At 38.5% G+C, this 22,614-nt stretch overlaps 1 protein-coding gene across 3 annotated transcripts in view; it reads left to right on the top strand.

Moving 5' to 3' along the window:
- Positions 1 to 22,409, top strand: part of TRIM36 (tripartite motif containing 36) — a 50,418-nt gene extending 28,009 nt beyond the window's left edge. For 2 of the 3 annotated variants that reach the window (XM_034773261.1, XM_034773263.1), the window contains exons 3-10: positions 7,574 to 7,917; positions 11,211 to 11,357; positions 12,980 to 13,075; positions 14,328 to 14,581; positions 16,098 to 16,222; positions 18,364 to 18,657; positions 18,991 to 19,288; positions 20,697 to 22,409. In XM_034773261.1, the coding sequence (XP_034629152.1) occupies positions 7,574 to 7,917; positions 11,211 to 11,357; positions 12,980 to 13,075; positions 14,328 to 14,581; positions 16,098 to 16,222; positions 18,364 to 18,657; positions 18,991 to 19,288; positions 20,697 to 21,051 (1,913 nt within the window). In that variant the 3' untranslated portion in view covers positions 21,052 to 22,409. The remainder of the gene's footprint in view (positions 1 to 7,573; positions 7,918 to 11,210; positions 11,358 to 12,979; positions 13,076 to 14,327; positions 14,582 to 16,097; positions 16,223 to 18,363; positions 18,658 to 18,990; positions 19,289 to 20,696) is intronic. The other variant, XM_034773262.1, reaches the window with a different exon arrangement.
- The last annotated feature ends 205 nt before the right edge of the window (positions 22,410 to 22,614 follow it).

Raw genomic sequence — 22,614 nt, 5'->3', positions numbered from 1 at the left:
TAAAGCTTTACATTTTAATTTTTTGAATCTCAGCATCTACTGTCATTAAATAATTGTCTGACCCTCCCCCATAATTTCCTGCAACTGTGGAAAATTTAAATCCAATAAAAAAAATGCTCAAAAATAAACATTGGTATCTGTTGATTTTGTATATAAAAATTCTGCCAAGCCTATATATATATGGCATAAACATGATTAGTAAAGAATTAATTAATTTAATGTGAAGTAGTGTAAACTCATTGCTGTCTTGACCTTTTAACTCTTTAAGTGCCAAAAGCAAATTGGTTTCTATTATGGAGCTATTATCTGCATAACTTGCTTTTTACGAATGCTGTTTGCTATAATAATGCCAAAAAGGTCTGAAATTGGTAAATGGTTTATCCTCTAACTTAAACTGTACACAAATGCTTACTTTAAAAAATCCTGGCCTTGATTTTATGGATTGGAGAATTTATGATTATTTAATTAATATGGGGTGGTTTATAATTTTGAAAGCAAATATTTAAGTATAATGCCATTATACTACAAAAATCATATAAAGTGTTTAGGTCTCCAATGCTGTGTAAATGATGAACGATTCTGAAATACAGTAAGAGAGCTTGATTTTTGTTTTTCTCCCCCATTTATGCATTATAACTGTATAGAGTATTAGGAAACTAAATATTTTTTAATTTCACCTGGCAACCTGGGCACCTGGCAACTGCAGTGGAGAAGAAAAGAGTTGCTGCTTTATCTTTTGTAAACCTATGGTGAATTTATTCTCTGTATCTAAAAACAGCTTTCTGTTCATTGTTCACAGCCACGCAGCGGAGGTCTTTTGGGTGGAGAGGTAGAAATGCTTCACTTTTTGTCTGGCTGTAGATAGTGTAGTATTTAGATCTTAATTTAAATATAATTGGTTAGCATATAGTTTTTAAATATCAGTGTCCATCGGCTACACTTTTGTAGACTTGACCAAAGTTATGGAATATTATCTGAAAAACTTTTCATTCTGTTTTGCAATTGATCTAAAGGTCAACTGGACTAAAACCTGTAGAATATTTTTTGTCAGTGTTACTCTTAATTTCTGTAGTATACCATCCAAAAATTTCTGTCTATTGTTTTTCCTAAGGAATCATTTCCTCAGAGGCTATAAAACCAGGTTCCAGTAAAATTGATGGTAGTTTTACTTCCAGTAATACCTAATTAAAGTATTGATCTTCTATATATTGTTAATTATGGTCGGTTATAATCCTTTCTTTAAAGGGAAAATAATGGCAATATAAATTTGTAATTCATCACAAAGAAGAGTGAATGAATAAACAGTTTTTTAAAGGTTTCTTAAATATAGGGTTGCTACTTGTCTAATGGCCGGTAACCAGACTCCCAAGATCCAGCCCTGTGCTCCGCTACTTTCCCTTCCAGCGGGGGTCCCTCTGCTACTGGGCTGGAATGAGAGCTTCTGTAGCCTGACAAGGAGCCTGACTGCAGGTAGAAAGTAGCCCGAGCTGAGCAGGGGCTGGCATAGGTTAATGACCCCATGCCTCCCCCCGCCCTGTGGTAACTGGACTTTTGGTGTCCGGTCAGCACATCTGACCAGACACTGCCAGGTCTCCTTTTTGACCAGACTTTCTGGAAAAGAACTGGGCACCTGGCAACCCTCAATGGCACTGGGATACAGAAGCCAAAACCCGGACTGTCATGGGTGGCAGCCCTACTTTAATGTAATACATAACTACTAAAGAGGAAGCTGCCATCTTGCCAGTCTGATAAGGTAGTTTTGGGATCCAGGAAATGAATCTCAGCGTGAGGAAAATAGGAGACTTCAAAATGATATACCAGTATCTGGTGGTGTGTGTGTCCTTTTTTGTTTTTTGTTTTTTTTGTTTCGGTGTGATTTTTGTTTTAGAAGGGCTTTGGTTATACAACTTCTTCAGACATTCAAATACTGAGATGACTATTCCTGTCAGTTCCAAAATGTTGAGTGGAATTAATGCTGGGAAGTAGTAGTGTAATAGTAGCTTTTCTTGTGATATACCAACACTCATCACAGGGACACTGAAATAGGGTTACTATACGTCTGGATTTTCCCGGACATGTCCGGCTTTTGGGGGCTCAAATCCCCGTCTGGGGGGAAATCCCCAAAAGCCGGGCATGTCCGGGAAAATCGGGAGGGAGGGAGGGCTCGGCCGGGGCCTCTTTGGCCGGGGCCGCTGCGGGGCCGGGCGCACGGTGCCGGGCCGGTGTCCAGGGGCGCAGTGCCGGGCCGGGGTCGCAGTGCCGGGCCGGGGGCGCGGGGCCAGGGGCCGGGGGGTCCGCCGGGGGCCGGCAGTGCTGGGCGGGCTGGGGGTGGTCGGCCGGGGGCCGGCACCCCAGGGCCCGAGCTGACCCAGGCTGGAGCCGCCGGGGGGCCAGCCTGGGCCGCGCCTCCTCCCCCCACACTCCCCCTTACCTGCTTCAGGCTTCCCGCAAATCAAATGTTTGCGGGAAGCAGGGGAGGGGGCGGAGACTTTGGGGAGGGGGCGGGGCTGGGGGCGGGGCCGGGGCCCCGTGGAGTGTCCTCCATTTGGAGGCACAAAATATGGTAACCCTACACTGAAACATTGACAAGTTCTTATTATAATTATGAAAATTCACTTGTAGCTTTCTTAAAGATTAAGTGATACTACATGTAAGTGATAATTGTAAATTGCTGTTTGTAACCGTACATTGTTATTTAGGAATTCAAGTTTTTAGATAGCGTTTCCTTATCAAGCTCTGCTTTGGTTTCTGTATATACCCAAAAAACATATTGTTTTATAAATGTTCAGAGTGCTTAAAGGAACACAGTCAACCCCAAGTATAACCAATTTACAAAAAATATATAATTTCAGTTACTAAACCTGCTCCCTAGTTTCCCTGCCAATTTTTGTGGTTTTACGATTGCACTTTCCTGTCTTGCTAAATAATCCTTTTTGTTGCTGTGTGACAGACCCACACAAACAGGGGAAGCACTGAAACTCACTTATTTAAATATCGTCAAATGCACAAAGTAAACAGAAAAATGGAGAAATAATGTTGTGGTCTTGCAAATTATAGTACACCTATAAGAGATTAAATTGGGTATATACTGTTGAAAGAGAAAAAATGAATGGATTTCAGAAAATTATGAATTGAATCCAAACTTCACATTAAACACACAAATCTAAAAATCAAACTGGAGGAAAAAATAATATAACTTATTTCACTCAAATGTTTAGAAATATGATATGGAATAAATTATGAAGGATCTATCAAAATAGAGATTGCCATCAGTTTGCAGACAGTTCAAGTAGCCTAAAAAAAAAAGTTAAAAATCACTTCTGCTATATGTCTGCTCTAGTTATAAGCAATACCTACAATTATTATAACTGAAAGATTTTAAATTCATGTAGTACCTAATATGAGTGAAGTTATGTTTTCTAAAAAGAAAGGAAAGTCAATACTTAAAACTTTTTTTTTTTAAGAATCTTACAAAAATGCTAATTGTGGGCAGGAGGTGGAAATATTAATTCATTTAAGAGGTTTGTAGTTGAATCTAGTTAGGGTGACCAGATAGCAAGTGTGGAAAAATTGGGACAGAGGGTGGTGGGTAATAGGAGCCAATATAAGAAAAAGCTCCAAATATCAGGACTGTCCCTATAAAATTGGGACTTCTGGTCACCCTAAATCCAGTTGACCTTTAAAGTATCCTTTAATCTTTTTAACCCCTCCACAAATTCAGTGTTCATATCCACCATAATCACAGAATACTGGTGATATCATATTTTATCTGAAAAACACAAACACGCAATTTATATTTTTAAGGTGCATTATCCCTTTTCTGGTTTTAACTGCCACATATTATGCTGTTCTACGTTGTAAATGTTGACCTAGCACACTCTTAGAGGAAAACATTTAAAAAAAAGATTTAGATAAAATGTGTGCAATTTTAATGCCTTGACTTACTACTCATGTTAGTAAACATAAGCATGTGATTAATTGTTGGCAGAATTGGATTTTGTATATCTGCAAAATTTAACTTTTTGCTTTTGTGAATGAGGAACAAAACCCATCTCATTAACTATAATATATTAATCTACCTGGTTATTCATCACACATTGTGATCAATTTACGCCATCTTTGGAACAGAAATCTTATCTTTTAACTACTATATTGACTTAAAAAAAAATGGAGAGAGCAGCCATTAGTAGTGATGAGGCTAATTCTTCATGTATCTAAAACTATTTAGCATATGGTGCTATTTTAACTAGAAAAATTATCTTCGCCTCTTGAGAGGGCTTAAATGCCATGAAGTAGTCACGAGTCTAAGAAAAATCAAATTATTGGAGTAAATTTAACAAAAAGGGATGGAGCATCTTTTTAAGATCTTTTGGATTTCCTGGCCACTGAATGTGGTGTTCTAGGTATGGTGTCACCAGTATATATGTAAAGCATGTAGTCATTACCATGGTCTGATTTTGTGTTTTAAGTGACAGAATGAAAGGCCACAATTGGTTGGCAACTAACTCACTTTTGGGTTAAATAAATATTAACGCCACTTCTGTGTGTCACTTGGTCCAGACTTCAAAAGCATGCTATTGGATAAGAGTTTGATTGTTCTGATTTTAAACGTGACCACTGCACTATACTTTTTTCACCTGTTATTTTGCTTTTTGTCATTGCTCATTTAGCTGGCATGTTAAACTGCTCATGTGCCGTGTTTTTACAAGCTACCATTATTTTTCATTATTTATTTGCTTAATTAGTGAACGTGAGTATTCTCTTGCTTTTATCTTGCTACTCTTCACTGCATGGTTTGAATGCCAAATAATCCTTCTACTCAGACCTTTCAGGCTCTCTTTGAAGTGTCTGAAGGTGCATTATTTAAACTTAAGTGCATATGTCTGGGCGTACATTTAAATAAGGCTTTTAAATCAGTACTGTTTTCATCCATTACATGTGTGTTGCTCATCTATGCCAAGTTACAGGTCTTGCAGGTCATCCGGCTTGGGTTATTAAATTCACTGCAAGTAAGTACCCAAACACTTTGGATTCCTTTGTAGCCAGAAATCTGTACGTTGCCTTAACTACACTAATCAGTTTAATTGTATTTATTCATAAATCTGAGCTGGCCATCTTTCTGTAGGCTGTCTAGACAGAAATACAGAACCTACTGAATTGGAGATCACTGTCTGCTTGTGCACACTTGCTCACTCTATGGGCCTTTCAATTCCAGAAGCATATACATACCTGCCATATCGAACATATTTTGAAAAACAGTTCTTTCACCCTAAAGTAAAGGTTATAAAAAGGGTGTTTAGTTCCTGGTGTGAATATTTTTAAAGAAAGGTTGCGGAATGCTGGAAGTTGTGAAGAAAATTCTGATTTGGTTGATATATTAGGGGCAGCTAGAGATCAGCACCGCTAGGTAGCTTTGCATGTAATGGAATCTTAATACTCGAGGGAAACTTTCAAAATTCTGGGAAACTATATAATTTTTTTCTGAATTAAGGCAGCTGACTAAATAGAGATATTGTCTAACTTCCTTTTAGAAAATAATTATTCTTGAAAATAATTAAATGATCTTAATAAATTATAAGACTTAGAGCAAGTCTACACTACAGCGCTACGTTGGCACAGCTGCACGTCTGGTGAAGAAGCGCTGTGCCGATGGGAGAGCGCTGTCCCATTAGCATAATTGCTTCACCTCTGTGAGAGGTGGAAGCTATGTTGGTGGGAGACATTCTCCCTTAGAATTTGGTGGTAAGGGATCCAACATATGCATAAAAAGAAAAGAGGAAATTGCCTTAATTTACAGTTGCATGAGTCATAGCAACACAATTCTCAGAATTTGAAAACATTTTTGAGAAAAGGGTGGTAATGCCATGCTCTAGTTACAGAAGCATCACTTCAAGCTTAATGGCAGGAGAAGGAGGGGAGGATATGCACCATGCCTAAATACCAGTTTAGTCAATTTTGAATTTATTTAAATTGCCTCCTTTTGGCTGATGCTCCTCCTATTTCTTTGCACAAGAATGAAATAAATTAAGTACTTCCTGTCTAAGGCTTTGTAGGAGTGTTGAGCTATCCCAAGGTTTTGCAGACTCAAAATGGAAGTGTGTGTGTGTGTGTGTGTGTGTGTGTGTGTGTGTGTGTGTGGTGAAGTTAGCCACTTTATCCCAGTCTTTGAACAAGGGAAGATGGAATAGCTATTGAGAGAAGGAGCAGGGGAATTCTTGGGTTTTGTGCACAGTTATTTGATGTCACCATAATGCACTATATTCCCCAACTAAAAGTAGAGCAAAATTCCTTTAAGCCTAAGTAAGCTGATATTTTCTTTAATACAGACTAGGTGAAACTATAAAACCTTCAAAAAAAAAAAAAAAAACTAGATACCTCTTCTTGGTGCTCGGATTCCCCTTGACTGGTAACTGAAGCCATGAAAATAGCCAATTGATTGGCTATGTTGAAACTTCTATTGTTGTAGGACAGAACATTACTTCTTGCCAGTAAGAACTCCTTTTAGCTCCTCCTCCCCCCGCCCCCCAGACTTGGAGCTGTTGTCTCATTTAACCTTACTAGAAGTAGTCTTCCTTTCACAGAGATGGTTCTGACACTCTTGTTTAAAAGTGCTATATTCTGAGCAATTCAGCTGGGAAAAGCCAAATCAGTCTGTGCATATTGTGATTGACTGGGTGATTTGGTTGGGATTTTCTAGTGTTCTAAATGTCCAGCCTGTCTTGTTTTGTAGTTGTGGCTCCACTTGGGATATGTTGCAGCCATAATAAAACTTGTAAAAGTTCAAATTCAACTACATACATCTGCTATTTATTCTTACTTTTTGAGATTAAACAATTTCCACTTTGGACAGAGTCACCCCAAACACTAATGTGAATTCCAGAATGTGTCGGAGACTTTAACCATGTGGTATCCAAAACTAGATTTATTATGGTAACTCTTGGTCTGTTAGTGATTTGTGTTTCAGCTTTTCACATTCATGTAATTACCATGTAAATTTGTCAAGCTTAGTAGGGTAGATATTCCCTTCCCGTGTAAAATCAGACAAGTTTAAGTAACTGGACGGAGTGCATTTGTGCCAAAGTGACTTGCCACCAGGAATGAATACAGACCTATTAGGCCATTTTCCGCATCGTGCACAGTTCTGCCAAAATTAATCACTGAATTTAACTGGTATTGTCTTTCAGAATGACTGGAACATACAGTGCCTACTCTGAAGATAAAGGCATGAGTGTAGCACTATTGGCATATTTTACTATAGCAAGAAACAAAATTGCAACATTGCAATTCTGGAGTCAGAATTATTATAGTTTTACTGCAATTTCATTTGAAATTAATTTTTTACTTTATATTCTGAATCCAACAAGAGGTCATGCCTTGTTTAATTTTAAAACAAAGGTTATCTTCTTTGGCTTGGCAGAATTCACCTGAATTCGCATTATACCACTTTGAATGACATGTGCTAAAGTAGTTCAGGATTTCCTCAGAATTTAGGCTCGTGGATTCTTGTGTTAGGTTCTGTCTTTCCCCCTTTCTCATGTTAATCATTCTTCCTATTATGTTGTAACTAAACTAGGACTTGCCATCTATACAGGCTGGAAACGCAATTCACTGACTCCTAAGACGACCATTTTTCCTTGTCCTGGCTGCCGGCATGATGTGGATCTGGGAGAACGTGGCATCAATGGCTTATTTCGAAATTTCACCCTGGAAACTATTGTGGAAAGATATAGGCAGGCAGCCAGGGCAGCCACTGCTATTATGTGTGATGCCTGCAAACCTCCACCTCAAGAATCTACAAAGAGTTGCATGGACTGCAGTGCAAGCTATTGCAACGAATGCTTCAAAATACATCATCCTTGGGGAACTGTAAAAGCCCAGCATGAGTATGTAGGACCAACTACTAACTTCAGGCCCAAGGTAAGTGGTTTTTAATGTGGCATACCTTACAGATCTTTTCATCTCTTGCATCTGACCTGATGCTGCAGAGCAAATGTTGCCCATAAAAAGCAATTATCTATCGCATAATCTTACATTTTGGTTTCCGTCACTATAATCTATTAAATGAGTTGTAAGATTTTGCATGAAAGTTATTCATCTGATGCCAAAGAGGTAGGTGGTGACAAATGCACGGGGCACATATTGGAAGTGGACCATAGACTTTGACTTCATCAAATTAAATGTGTTGGGTGTGGTTCTTTCAGATGAAGGTTCTTTCAAAGAACAAGGTGTTAATAATTTTAGTGTTAGTGGCCTTAAATAATGTGTTTTAAAAAAAAATCATTACAGTGGGTCTTTTCTAGAAGTAGCACAATAACCAGAGGTTTGTAGCAACAGTTCCATTCACGTTCCCTTTGGACATTACTTGCATGGGGCTTCTTTTATATAAAAGTGTATTTTCTTTCTCTCTCCTCCTTTGCTGCTTTCTTCCTGCACTCTTAGCAGTAACAGAAGGTTGAGTCCCTGGTACAATTATGTGGTAGGTGTGTGGTGGAATGTGTAGTTCTTGTGTTGAATTTAAAACCTAAACTGTATAAATGTCCCCAAACTTAAAACCTAAGCTGTATAAATGTAGCTTAAACTGCATAAATGTCCCCAATCATCTTTGTATCTTATTAGGTCCCTACAGCACCAAAAATATTGCTGAATTTGTGTAGCTCTTGTGTCTGTGTACCGAAGATAGTGTAGTACTGCTTTCTTAAAATATTAATCTGCTAGTTCAGATATTAATCTGGGGACAGCTTCTCCTCTTTAATTTGGTTCACTATAGGCTGGAAGGCATGTCTAATTTGGTCCACATATGTATGCGTCAAGTAATTGATCTAGAGAAAACGTAAAGTACTTATAAAATCTGGGTGTCAAATAGACTTACAAGTGTGGATTTGCTTTTTATGTAAAGGTTTGTGTCATCTGGAAGCTTTATGCTAACAGCTACATATTTTCTAGCAGCAGCTCTTTTTAAAATATATATTTAAACTTAAGCAGGACTCTAAGGTTAAAATCTAGTCATGCTATTCATTAATGGGTCTACATTCTAGGAAATCAAGTCTTAGCAGCGAAGCTGAGTTATAGTTCTGCAGAAGTTTTGTGTAATTTGAAACCAATTAATGTTCTTTCATATTATCTCTTGTTATCCAGACTACTCTAGCTGCTTCTACTTTGCTATAGTTATTTAATCTTTCTCCTTTAGAGAAGCAGGCTGATCCAAGTTTAGTGCAGATGGAAATCCTGAAATTATTAATTCTGTTTTAGTATTGTAGGGTTAATTAACTTAATGTGATTTTTTTTTTAAACAAAATATTCCATTTAAGATTAATTTACATGAAAAAAATTAATAGTATTCCTGCAATCTGACAGAAAATCTAACAATACAAAACTATGTAATTCAAATAATATTGTAAAATAGGTAACTGAATGAAACAAAACCTTATTTCATTGTTTCTTACTATACTTTTTTTTTCTTTTTACTTGTAAAGACTTTGTGTATGTTGGGAAGAAAAAACACAGACCCAAGCTCTCACTCTCTTTAAAGCCAAAGTGTGGTGTGTGTGGTGTTTTTTTTGTTTTGTTTTGTTTTTAAGAGGCATTTTACTGACAAACATTTTTACTTGTGATGTCAGTTTTTAAAAAAGTGATCTTTGGATCTCTAGACTCAGTAATCTGATCAATAATCAACAAATGTTACTTAATTCTCCTCTAATACAGCATATCATTGCAGCAAATCCTTGTCATTTATTTAAGTTCAATAGATGTTTTAATTTATTTAAAAAAAAAAGACTTCTAGTGACTTTGACGTCTTTCTGAATTCTTCCATAAGTTCTGATGAGTGTAACTATTTACAAATATTACGTTTTGTTTTTTAAAGGATTTAAAGCTTAAACCAAATCTCTCTTTTGCAGGCAGAGGCAGTAAGGGGGAAGAGAGAATGATTTTGGGCCTTTAGACCTCGATATATTGTGTGCGCATATGGTTGTGATGTATAAGGGGAAGCTTTGACAATGGAAATAGACATGTTCTTGAAATGTTTTTTTAATACAGTTTAATGACTATGGCTTAAACACATCATTTATACAGGCTTCCCTATGAGAAGAGACCAACATAGCTACATTAAAGCTTTTGTGATGGCCTTATTAAGGGATGCCAGCACTCTTATGTAAAATTAAATGTGCACTTGCATCACATGCTTTGTTAGGCCATGACTTGAATGCGTGAAGTATTAGTCCTCTAAACAATGTTCCCAGTCATCTATTTGATTCATTTAAAACCAGACTTGATAGCACTTGGTGATGTGTGTGGTGGGGATCAGAGAAGCATATACTATGATCAGGGCCAGCTCCAGCATTTCTGCCGCCCCAAGCGCGCTCCAAAAAAAAAAAAAAAAAAAAAAGCCGCGATCAGTGGCAGTTTGGTGACAGGTCTTTCGCTCCTGGAGGGAGTGAGGGACCTGCTGCCCCCGAATTGACGCAGATGCCGCCCCTCTCCCTTGGCCGCTCCAAGCACCTGCTTGTTAAGCTGGTGCCTGGAGCCGGCCCTGACTGATTGATTGTTCCTGAATTGAGAGAAGGACAAGATAATCTTCTTGGTTTTTTCCACCTGCACCTTGTTGGAGGGCTGTAACTTTCATTTGATTGTAGTAAGAGACAAGATGAGGAGTAGAAATGTGATGTTATGAAGGCCAGACATTCCTGTGGAAAAATGGCTTGTCTTCCAAACAGTGGCTGCTAATGTCCTTATTAATTCAATCCTCACATTTTGAGGTCTGTTTAAAGGAATTTTATTAGGGCTTCCCTTCTTTTTGCCAGCCCAATAGTTTGTAACCATAGAATCCCAAATATTCATACTTCTAGCCTAATGATGCACTCTTGAAATTGTCTCAGTAGCACCTTGGTAAACAGGTTGTCCTCTTCAGTGAAAAGCCTAAAGAAGATCAAAGTTGATACTTGGAATTCAAAGGAAAAGTTTGCTTCATTTGAGGACTGCATATTTTGCTCATTTCACCTCTGTTCTTCTATTCACAGGCCACTGGGCAATATTTCTTTTCCTCCCTCCTGATATTACTTGCATTGGATTATAATGCAATGGATTATAATAAGATGAATGTAAATTACTTGAGTTTGTCCAGTGACTATGGGATTGGTTTACTGTTATACTGTACCTTAATGAGCTGTTAAATGTTTTTCTGAAATACAGTTCATTCTTATTATTTTTGGCAGATCTTGATGTGTCCAGAACATGAAATGGAGAGGGTAAACATGTACTGTGAAATTTGCAGAAGGCCTGTGTGTCATCTTTGTAAATTGGGTGGGTCTCATGCAAATCATAGAGTAACAACCATGAGCACTGCCTACAAAACTCTCAAGGTAAGACTAAATGTCTTTTCAGTTTGTCTTAAGAAAACTGTGTAAGGTATTGCATGTTATAAACACTCCCAGGCTTTTGCATTTAGAGGATGTTGTAATTAATGCCTTATCCATGTGACTTTTGCACAATACAACATGATGATGTAACTAGTTTCTTCAATCATGTGAGTGGGTGTTAATGCTATCTAAAACAATAAACTACATACTCTGGCTCATTTAAAATGATAAACCTTATCTGCCCATCTTTATAAAATGTTTCCATTAATGTTTCTTTTAGCTCACTGTAAAGTACAGACTTCAAAAAAGTTAAGAACATGGCACTACTGGCCAGTATAGCTCAGCCCATTCTAGCTATTCAGGTAAAACAGACTCTTGTCTTATGACTTGGGGAGGAACTGACTAAAAATCAAAGGAGCAAACGGAATTTCAAATGATGAAATTGTTTTTTAAATAGTGAAAAGCAAATTTGTCCCATAGCTGAAGCAGGTTCTAGAAGCCTAAAAGAACCACAAGTTAAATTAAACCAAAATTGAACTACTGTGTGTGTGTGTGTGTGTGTGTATGTATGTATGTATGTATGTATATATATATATATAGGACTGTAGAGCAAACTTAAAATATTTGTTTTTCCTTTTTTGTGGGGTAGGGAAGTGGGAGTGTTGTTTTATCCGAGCTACTTGGTCTAGGATAGGGTTTCTTTTTCATTCAGTTTCCAGCATTGGCTATTTATGTTACACTATCCTTGCAGTATTTCCAACTTTCTGGTTCTGGTGAAAAATAATGAGGTACAGAAGCAAAATATTCAGAAACTCTAAACTCAATCTTAATTAGTCTTGGAAGATTTTTATTGGTAACTTTTGGTTAAAGTCAAATTCACTGTGTACAAGAACCAATGCACAAACTTCCATTGATGGATAATCACAGTTTACATGTAGGCAAAGTAAGAAAAAGGCTCCATGGGAACTTAAATTAAACGCTAGTAAGGACACTTTGTGTTTTTACAGTTAAAAATTTAACTTTTTGAATCCCAGTGTCTACTGAAATTAAATTATTTTATGACCCCCTCCCCCCCAGTAATATCCTGCAACTGTGAAAAATTAAATAGATAAAAATAAAAATGCTTAAAACTAAATATTTGTATTATCAAAATAATATAAAGTCAAATTCTGCCAGTCCTAATCATCTTAATTACCTTAGTGTTTTTAAGATATTACATTTATATTTTATTTATATAAATATTAGTAATTATCACAAAGACCTTAAATCTCACTCTTCAGGGTATGAGAAAATTGGTTTCTGAGGTTGGGAAGAAATGTCCTTCGATGGCGTATGGTACACTATAGCATGAACTTAGGTGCATTATAGAGATTTTTCACCATCCTTGGAAACATCTGACACTGCATACAGATCACCAAGTAGAGCTGATCAGTGACCTGTCGTTCCTGTAATCTATTGCTTATATATAATCCATGGCTGGCTGTTGGTCTTCTGTAAATAGGTAAATTTAACTGAACAACTCAAATTGAGCATTGGACGTCTGTCTTGTAAATGACTTACGTGCACCAACTGCCAATGTAGGTATATTATCCTATTTCTTCTAACTTACTATTCTGTTTCTACAGGAAAAACTTTCAAAGGACATAGAATACCTCATTAGTAAGGAGAGCCAGGTGAAAGGTCAAATTTCTGAACTGGGTCTTTTAATGAAAGAAACAGAGGTAGGAATAACTTATTGGTCAGATTTTTTTTTTGTTAGACATTCGTGCGCGCGCGCTCTCTCTCTCTCTCTCTCTCTCTCTCAAAGAAAAGGTTGTGCTCTTATGTATTTTCTCTAGACTGTGTCATCTTTTACACTAAATAAAAATTGTATATGTTCTGCAAATTGGGATGAACAGATGCTTCAAAGTAGAACTTTACAGTGTGAGTGACATTGCACAAAATAATCAAAAGTTGCTTGTCTGGAGTTAAACCATTTTTGACTAATATACTAAATTTAATATCTGATAACATCCCATTATGCTATATATTTTTTAGGACAGGGAATGTCTTCCAATCTGCATTGGGTCCCCATTGAACTAGAAATGTATAGGTGCTATGTTCTATAGCTAAATAGAAATAATATTCAATGACTGTCCTGCAGAAGAGGAACTTGATCTAATAGGTCTCTTCCATCTTAAATTGTAGTTAGACTATAATGCAGTCAAAATAAAATTTAAGGAAATAACAGAATGAGAAAGTAGGAAGTTCAGGCTGGGAAAAAAGCTTATATATAAGACATAAGGGGCTGAGAAGAAGCTGGTATTACATAAGCAAACAGTGTGCAGAGAGAATGGAAAATATAATAGGTCCAGGAGTTTTCACTTACCATATTTTAGAAAATCCAGCTTTAGTGTCTGTCTTGGAGAAATATATAAGCTTAAAGAGCAGCTGACACCAGGAAATTCTTTTAAAAATTATGTTTCTACTCTCATATAATAGAAATAACTCTCCGTATACATGGGAAATATACATGAATATTAGCTCTAAGGAAACTTCTTAGTGTTCTCCAGGGCTTAAATTATTCCACTCTCACATAAAGTTGTAGAGCTGCCATCACAGAAGTTGTTCAAGAATCAGTTTAAATCCTTGCGGGATGATGTAGGTGGAGAAATGCCTTGCATGGTTCGAGGGTTTGCATTGGATGAGCAGAGAAGCATTTTCCTGTCCACTTACCTAACTACATTAAAGTTGTGAAATTGTCATGACCGTTTCCCAACTCAGGCACAAAATCTACTCAGTTGCTCTTTATTTTGATGATGAAAATACTGACGTCTGTTTTGCCCATCAAAAATTATTTGCCATGAATGAGTAGAACTTTGCAATACTGTTTTGAAAAATTTTCATAAAACCTTCTATTGCTTCCCATAAGATTTCAAAGTACTACAGAATGAGTTCTTTTGTTTTTTAAATGTACTTTGTATTTTGTAATAGTGCAATGGTGAGAGGGCTAAAGAAGAAGCATCTAATAACTTTGACAAGCTGTTCGAGGTTTTGGAAGAGAGGAGATCAGCTGCTCTGAGGGCAATTGAGGCATCCAAGAACTTAAGACTAGAGAAACTCCAAACCCAAATAGAGGAATATCAAGGACTTCTGGAAAACAATGGTCTTGTGGGATATGCTCAAGAAGTGCTTAAAGAAACAGACCAATCTTGCTTTGTTCAAACAGCAAAACAGCTCCATGTTAGGTATTTTATCTTACGTTATAAAGAGTGTTTTTAAAGTTTTGTCTTATTTCTATCATATTTTTCACATGTATTAAGATATTGCTGTTTGTTAAATAAAATTTTGGATGTAGCTGATGCTCATTGTGTAGAGGTTAATTTAATGAGTTCAATCTTATTGAGGTGGCAATTCTTAAGTTGCATCGTAATACAGGAAACACTTTATGGAGATGAAAAGTCAAAAATTCATCCCTTGCAAAGTGACAAACAAAGTGGAACACTCTTGGATGAATACATATCCTACTGTTGGCAGGGAGACTATATATGAATTTGCAAAGGGATAGACTTGATGATCTAATAGGTATCTTCTGCCTCTAACCTCTTTGATCCTAAAAGCTGATCTCCATTAGGGGTAATGAATATTCATCTTGTTCTTTAAGCTGCTTTTGTGGAGGCATGTTTACAAAACTGAAATGTGTAAACAGAAATATCAGTTTTAATCTGTTACCTTGTCAGATTTCTCTGTCACTGTGTACAGTGTTAAAATTTTTTGGGTGAAATCCTGGCTCCACTGGCGTCAATGGGAGTTTTGCCCTGGACAGCAGGACTTCATGCTTTGTATTTTAATGCTGTTTTCGATACACTACAGGTCAGATTCACAGGGGAGACAAGGGTGCTTTAAAGGATAGTTAGGTGCCTAAGACCAACATTTAGGCACTACTAGCATTCACAAAACCCTTCTTTTGTAGGTGCCTAAGTTCCCTAGATGTCTAAGTTTCTGTTGGTGGGTATATGCAAAGCCATCTAAGTCTTGACAGTACTGAAAAATTTGGCACCTTAGCTTACACCTAAGTCCAGGTGTTCCTCTGCCTATTCCTTCTTGCCAGGTCCAGTCTGGTAAGCGTGCTTCTTCTGGCCTGGAGTTAGGCATCCAACTTCCTTTTGAGGGGCAGGGCTTAGACCTCTCTCCTTAGCATTTGCTGTCAGCTGGCTTAGGTGGCTGTCTGCTCAGCATGCTGGCTTCTCTGAATCCCTTCTTAGGCAGCTAACTGTTCCCATGCATTGTATAGGGTGTCTGGGGTAGTGAATTCCTGTAGGTGCCTTTTAGGAAGCCTAAAAGTTAGGTGTTGCAGTACTCGGAGCCTAAGGGTACGTCTACACTGCAAAACCAAAGACCCATAGCAGCGAATCCCAGAGCTTGGGTCTACAGACTCAGATTCCTGTCCATAGGGCTAAAAATAGCAGTGGAGACATTCCTACTCGGTCTGGGATCTAGGCTCTGAAACCCAGTGAGGGGGAAGGGTCTCAGAGCCCAACTCCAGTCTCAGCAGGGAAATCTACGCTGCTATTTTTTTTTGCCCCATAGCATGGACCCGTTGACCTGAGTTCTCAGACTCCTTGCCACAGGACCTTTCTGGTTGTGTAGACATACCCAAAGTCTCATCCCACTCCCCTTGTGAATGTAGCCCTACTTTGCTAAATTATATCTCTATGTATCTTCTCCCTTTTCTCCCTCCCCCTCCCCCCGCTTCCCTTTCAGAATTCAAAAAGCTACTGAATCTCTGAAGAGTTTCAGGCCAGCAGCTCAAACTTCTTTTGAAGATTATGTGGTTGATATAACAAAGCAAGAAGAGGTTCTTGGAGATTTATCCTTTTACTCCAGTGGTAAGTTCAATAAAGGGGGTTGTTTCTATTACCTCTTTCCTGAGTTGAGGCCCAGGTGGTGGTGCTAGCTCTGATGGGAGGCTAGGTTTAGGTAGGATTCCTAAGCTCTTCAGACCATGGCTGCAGAGATCCTGATGCGCCTCCCAAAAGCTGCTTTCCATCAGGAAAAAGCTTTTTATGGAGACAGATTTCTACACTCCCAACAATGTGTTCTGAAACTTCAAGCTTCTCAGTCTCGTAGCTCCATGTTTACTAAGGGTATGACTGTGCTATAGCACACACCTGTGGTGCTGCAGCTGTGTCACTATAGTGTAGATGCTTCCTAGATCAATGGAAGGGTGGTGTGTGTTTTTTTTTTTTTTTTTTTTTTTTTGCATCAATGTAGTTCATATAATTCCTTCAAGAAGTTCCTGTCACGGAAGAATCCTCCTATTGCCCTAGCTGTGTCTACACCAGGAATTTAGGTCCTCCTTACTGTGATTAAGGTTATGGTTTAGTCATGGATTCCGTGATTTCTTCCACTTCAGCTGTCAGCAGCTGAAGCCAGAACTGGAGGCAGGACTGTGCGCCCCAACCCTGCAACTGGGGCTGGATGGCTGGAACCAGTACCCTGCAGCCCCTGCTCTGCAGTTTAGGGGGACAGTGGGGAGCTGCAGCCAGGCTGTGAGCCCGTTTAGGGGCTGCAGGCAGCTCCGTAGCAGGAACTGTGTGGTCCCTGTGGCTGCTCTGCGCCGCCCTCTCCCCCCGCCCTCCCCACAGCATCCCAGTCCCGTGGCTTCCACCAGGGGCTGCAGTGGGGAGCATGCTGCAGCCAGGGCCATGTGACCCAGCCCCGTGGCAGGGACCTCATTGTGGGCCATGCACCCTTCTCGTGGTGTCCCAGGGCCATGTGCCCCCTCACGCCCAGGGCTTGGCAGGGGCTGCAGATGCAGCCATGCACCCCGTCCCACAACTACAGCAAGCTCCAGAGTGGGGATTATGCGCCCCCCATGCTGCGTCCCAGCCCCATGTCTCTGTCTGGCAGCTGCCATGGGGGCTGTGTATCCTCCTCATGTCTCCCCAGGGCTGCCTCCAGAGCTTGGCAGGGGCTGGAGCTGGGGCCACGTGCTCCTGTCCCACAGCTGTGGCCAGATTTGGAGCAGAGGGCTGTTCATCATCCGCTGCGGCGGCTGGGGCTGTGCCCGCCTGTTGGTTCCCACCTCACCCCGATTCCATTCCTCCCCCCTTAGCCCTGACTCTAGTTACTTTTAGTAAGGTCAGGGACAGGGTCATGGGCTCCATGAATTTTTTTTATTGCCCGTGACCTGTCCGTGACTTTTACTAAAAATAACCGCAACAAAATCTTAGCCTTAACTATGATGCCCTGGGTGTAAAATTTTTCAGTCTTGACTGACGTAGCTTGGGTCTAATTTTTAAGCATAGACTAGGCCAGAGAGCATGAGTGGAACTCTCTCCATCTTAACACGCAGTATCATCATAACACCGAAAATGGAAAAATACTATTAGTGTGTGTGCATGGGTAAAAATGAGATACAATAGAAACCTAATGTAACCTGGAACACAGAACAACTTTATAAGTAACCACAATAATTGACATTTGTGTTTAGAGGTATTGGCACCAAAAACTATTTCAGTAGCTATTTGCTAATACTCTTATATCAGGATTGTTCTTTGATGGTTAGAAGTATCTTTTAGATTGGCAATAATACTTGGTCTAACTAGAAGTTTTTGTGCCTCGCACAACATACGTAGATTTTTTTTTTTTAACTTTCTATAGTTTCTTGACGTTTTAAATACATAGATAAGGAATTCTGGAAACTTTCAATATGAGTACAGAGAACCTGAGCATTGGCCTGCTAAACCCAGGGTTGTGAGTTCAATCCTTGAGGGGGCCATTTAGGGATTTAGTTGGGGATTGGTCCTGCTTTGAGCAGGGGGTTGGACTAGATGACCTCCTGAGGTCCCTTCCAACCCTAATAATCTCTGATTCTATGTCTTTCATCATGGGAGGAAGAACTTTCCATTACTTCATAAGCCATTTGTACACCAATGGTATGTAGTTCTAAAACTAATACTAATAGCTGCTTACATACAAAAATATGTATTGTTTTGTTTTTTCTTGTATCTTATGGCTATTCCAGGTCTAGATGTACCAGAGATCAATGAGGAGAAGAGCAGAATGTATAATAAAGCTTTGATCTGTTGGGAACATCTAGTGAAGGAAGATTCAGCTGATACCTATATCCTTGAATACCGTAAACTTAATAGAGAAGAGGAGAATGCAACATGGCAAGAGATTGAAGCCTGCAGCAAGAGTAAAGTAATCTCTGACCTTGAAAATAACAGCAGCTATGCCTTTAGAGTCCGAGGATATAAAGGATCTATCTGTAGCCCCTGGAGCAGGGAAGTTATTTTACACACACCTGCAGCTCCAGGTATACCAAGTATAAGTCACTCCATAACGGAATAATATACAATGCCTACAGTTTCTCTTTAAGCTATGCTCATTTTCAAGTAAATTTTAAATTTGCAACCTGCTGTCATCCTTATGGCGCACGTGTGTGTGAATGAATAAATAAGCATGTATTTTTTTCATGAATTAAGGTTGACTAGTTGGCAATCAGCTGTAAGAGTTTTACACTGTCTTGTATCGCACTACTAGTAGTTTATCTCTTATGTTAGCACACCTTAGAAAAATGTAAGATAAGTACAAAAAACTCCATGGTAAAATATTGACCTAGTGTGAATTTTTTTTTTTTTTTTTTAAGTCTTTAGTTTTCTTTTTGATGATAAATGTGGCTTCAACAGTGAACGTCTCATGCTGAATCCAAGGAGAACCTCTGTGGAAAGTAGGGCTGGATTTCCTTTGCTGCTAGGGGCTGAACGTATCCAAGTGGGGTGTTACACAACTCTGGACTACATCATTGGAGACACTGGAATCACAAAAGGGAAGCACTTTTGGGCTTTTCATGTGGAATCTTATTCATACTTGGTGAAAGTGGGAGTTGCATCTAACACTAAACTACAAGAATGGCTCCATAATCCCCGTGATGTAACCAGCCCAAGGTAAATGTGGTAGATCTTTGTAGAACTTTCTTTTTTAAGAGTGAATCTTTTAAAATAAATTTAAAGGGACAGCTTTCCATTTGGTAGAATTAAGAGTTGACCGTAATTACCTCTAATTGGTTCCAGTTGGTTAGCTTCAGCAATCATGTGGGGGAAGGTGGAGGGGTGAAAGAAGAGATGGGAAGCAGTCCAGGGAACCTCTGATCTAAAGAAAAATTACTGTACGTTTTCAGCAGTTGGTTGACTTCCTGAGAAGCTAGCAATTACTATTGATGTCTAAATTATCCAAAACCCTAGTTTGTCCCCTGGAGACAATTGAAGTATATTGGTGTCTTACTTTACATAGCTTTCCATGACTTTTCAGCCATTGCAAGTGTCCAGGATATCATAGGCTGTGGTAAGAAGGCTTTCCCAGAGTTCAGTGGGCCTGTTAGGTCTTGGAATGGACACTGTAATAATACCTGAGACATGTTTCTGTAATCTACTTTAGTGGACCTCATAGTCTCACTGGTTGCAGGCATAGCACTGCACTGGAGTAAGATTTGCTGGCTTGGTAGCAGTCAAGGGGCAAAGTACAAATGAAGGACTTCCAAATATATTCAGTCACAACTGTAATAATCATGGATGCATCTACCGTGAGATGGAGAATCCATGTGAAGAGGTTATACATTCAGGGCATTCTGATTCCTGGAGGGACCAAAACGTCACAGATGATGCTGTATGAACCAGAGCACGGCAAGAGGTTTGTGCAATAAATCTTGGAACCTTGCCACTTGGACAGATTTCCAAATGGTCTGGTGGTCAAGAAAAGGATTGGGAATCAGGAGCTCTGGATTTAACTTCCGGCTCTGCAACAGATTGGGTGCAACCTTGGTCAATTCATGATGCTGGTGCCAGTTTTTCTCTGCAACATAAGGATAGTTCTATTTTACCTCACAAAGTTCTTGTGAAACTAAATTCACTAACATTCAGGTGAGGTCAGATACTATACTGATGAGAACTATGTAGAACTCTTTTAAAATAGAATTCCTAATGTCAATGAGATCACCACGTCTGAGTTGTCAACTCTGGCAAGAACCCATCAGCCTGATGGGACTAGCTGCATCAATCTTTTATAAAAGCCAAAAATCAGAAAACCCCTAACCAATCTTTGAGTCAGTGAAAGATTAGCAGAATTGTTTGGTTTGAATGCTGAGCAGTGTATACCATGTGAGGAAGTCCAAATTCAAACGTTTTTCCTTCCAATGCTCATAAAACAGTTTGAGATTGAACATCCATTTTGAGCATCTGTTGCAGAGCCAGAAGTTAAATATAGTGTTATCTGTTCATAAAATACTTCAGTTTAAAATAACGTAAAGCATTCTGACTATGATTTGTTCGTTGAGAAAATTGTACTCTTTGATTCTAGATATGAACAAGACAGCGGTCACGACAGTGGGAGTGAAGATACCTGCTTTGACTCATCACAGCCTTTCACATTGATTACTTTAGGCATGAATAAATTCTTTATTCCCAAGGCACCTACTGCTCCCAAAGATTCTGCAAATAGAATTCTTCCAATGCCATCTTGTATAGGAATCTGCCTTGACTGTGACAGAGGCAAAGTTGGATTCTATGATGCAGACCACATGAAATGCCTCTATGAGCGCCAGGTAGACTGCTCTGGTACAATGTATCCAGCATTTGCATTAATGGGGAGTGCAGGAATTCATCTTGAGGAAGCCATCACAACAAAGTATTTGGAATACCAAGATGATATGTAGTGCAAATATCTACTGGTACTGTTTTTGAGATGAAAAATGTGAGCAGAAGGATCTGCCTTAGCATTAAGTCTTGATTAATTACATCATATCTCCTAAGTGCTTTTGCTGCACTCATGCTTTTGGGTCATTTTTTAATCATAGAAACAAAAATTGTTGTCCAACCTCTTCAACCTTTTTACCAACTTATAGTGCCCATGAGGACATTCTTCCAGTCGCTCTCCTGCCTTTCTTTGATTGTGTGGTGAAACTTGCTCTTCAGAGTTTGATTAGCAACCTAATTGTCTTTCATGAGCTGGAAACCTGTTTGTTATATAATTTATATCCTTACTTAGCTGCCTCTGCTGGCTTCACTTTTGTTTTTGTTTTTTAATGGAGTCAGGGCCCACATAATAGTGCATTTATTGTGATTATCTTTTGTGTGTCCTTTTATTTTAAAAGGAGTTCGTCTGAATGCATTTGAATGGTCAGGCATTTTTGTAACTGACTCATGAGCACCAGTGAGATGGATTTTTCTGTGCTAAATAATGTTTGCACCAATGGAAAATGCAAAGCAGTAGGAAATCAAAACTGCACTGAAGAGGTTATATTTGGGGTGTGTGTGTGTGTGGGGGGGGGGGGCACGGCAATTATTGTATCTGATATACAGTTAGATTGACTATAAACTAAAATTATGACGTCCAGAAACTGGTGAATAACTGTACAAGTGGTTAATAATGAGGTTCTTAAATATCTTTACTATCCCAGGTTTTTAGTATGGACTGTATAAAGTATATTTAAAAAAGTGCAATTTGTCTGAAACATTGGTCTTCAATGTCTATGAAACTCAGTTATCGGTATGTATAATATGTAATAATGGTTCCTGGTCTTTTGCTGGGCAAAAACAAATAATGAACTGACATAAATGATAAAATACATAAACAAATTTTTAATTAAAAAATTCAGGTCTTTGTGTTAATACATGTTTTGTAAGTTAACTTTGTCTTCAATAAAGGATTGTTTTTAGTAAGAATGTGTTAGAAAAAGGCACTGATTACATTTGAGACATTCTTTTTTTGCCTTAATGTGTCTGTTTAGCTCAAACATTTCCTTGTATTAAAATTTTCTAATGTTGTGGTGTTTATATATGTTTGAAAGCAGTATGTGCAAAAATGGTTTAAGTATCTGCACTGTTACCGTAGCTTATAAGAAACATGCATCTCTAAAATTGAAGATATTCCTGAAATACAAGATATTTAATAACTTACTGTTCTTGTTTGGTTATGATTGTCTGTCTTGATGGATGTAAATAGTAAATGTACTTCACACATTTATTAAGTATATAGTATTTAAGTAAATACTTAAACGGAACCTGAAAATCACAGTATTTTCTTTTTTTTTTTTTTTTTATCCAAGATTGAGGGTATTAATCATTCTGGATCATAAACCTAAATGAATGCAAGGTAAAGTTTAATGTTTTATTTGAGATTTGCCACCTATGCCAGAACTTATTTATTAGACCATGACTAATAAATTAGGGTTACCATATGTTTGGTTTTTCCCGGACATCTCCAGCTTTTTGGTAAT

Source organism: Trachemys scripta, chromosome 6 (assembly GCF_013100865.1).
Source record: "Trachemys scripta elegans isolate TJP31775 chromosome 6, CAS_Tse_1.0, whole genome shotgun sequence".
Lineage (NCBI taxonomy): Eukaryota > Metazoa > Chordata > Testudines > Emydidae > Trachemys > Trachemys scripta.
This window is presented reverse-complemented; position numbering and strand designations above follow the sequence as displayed.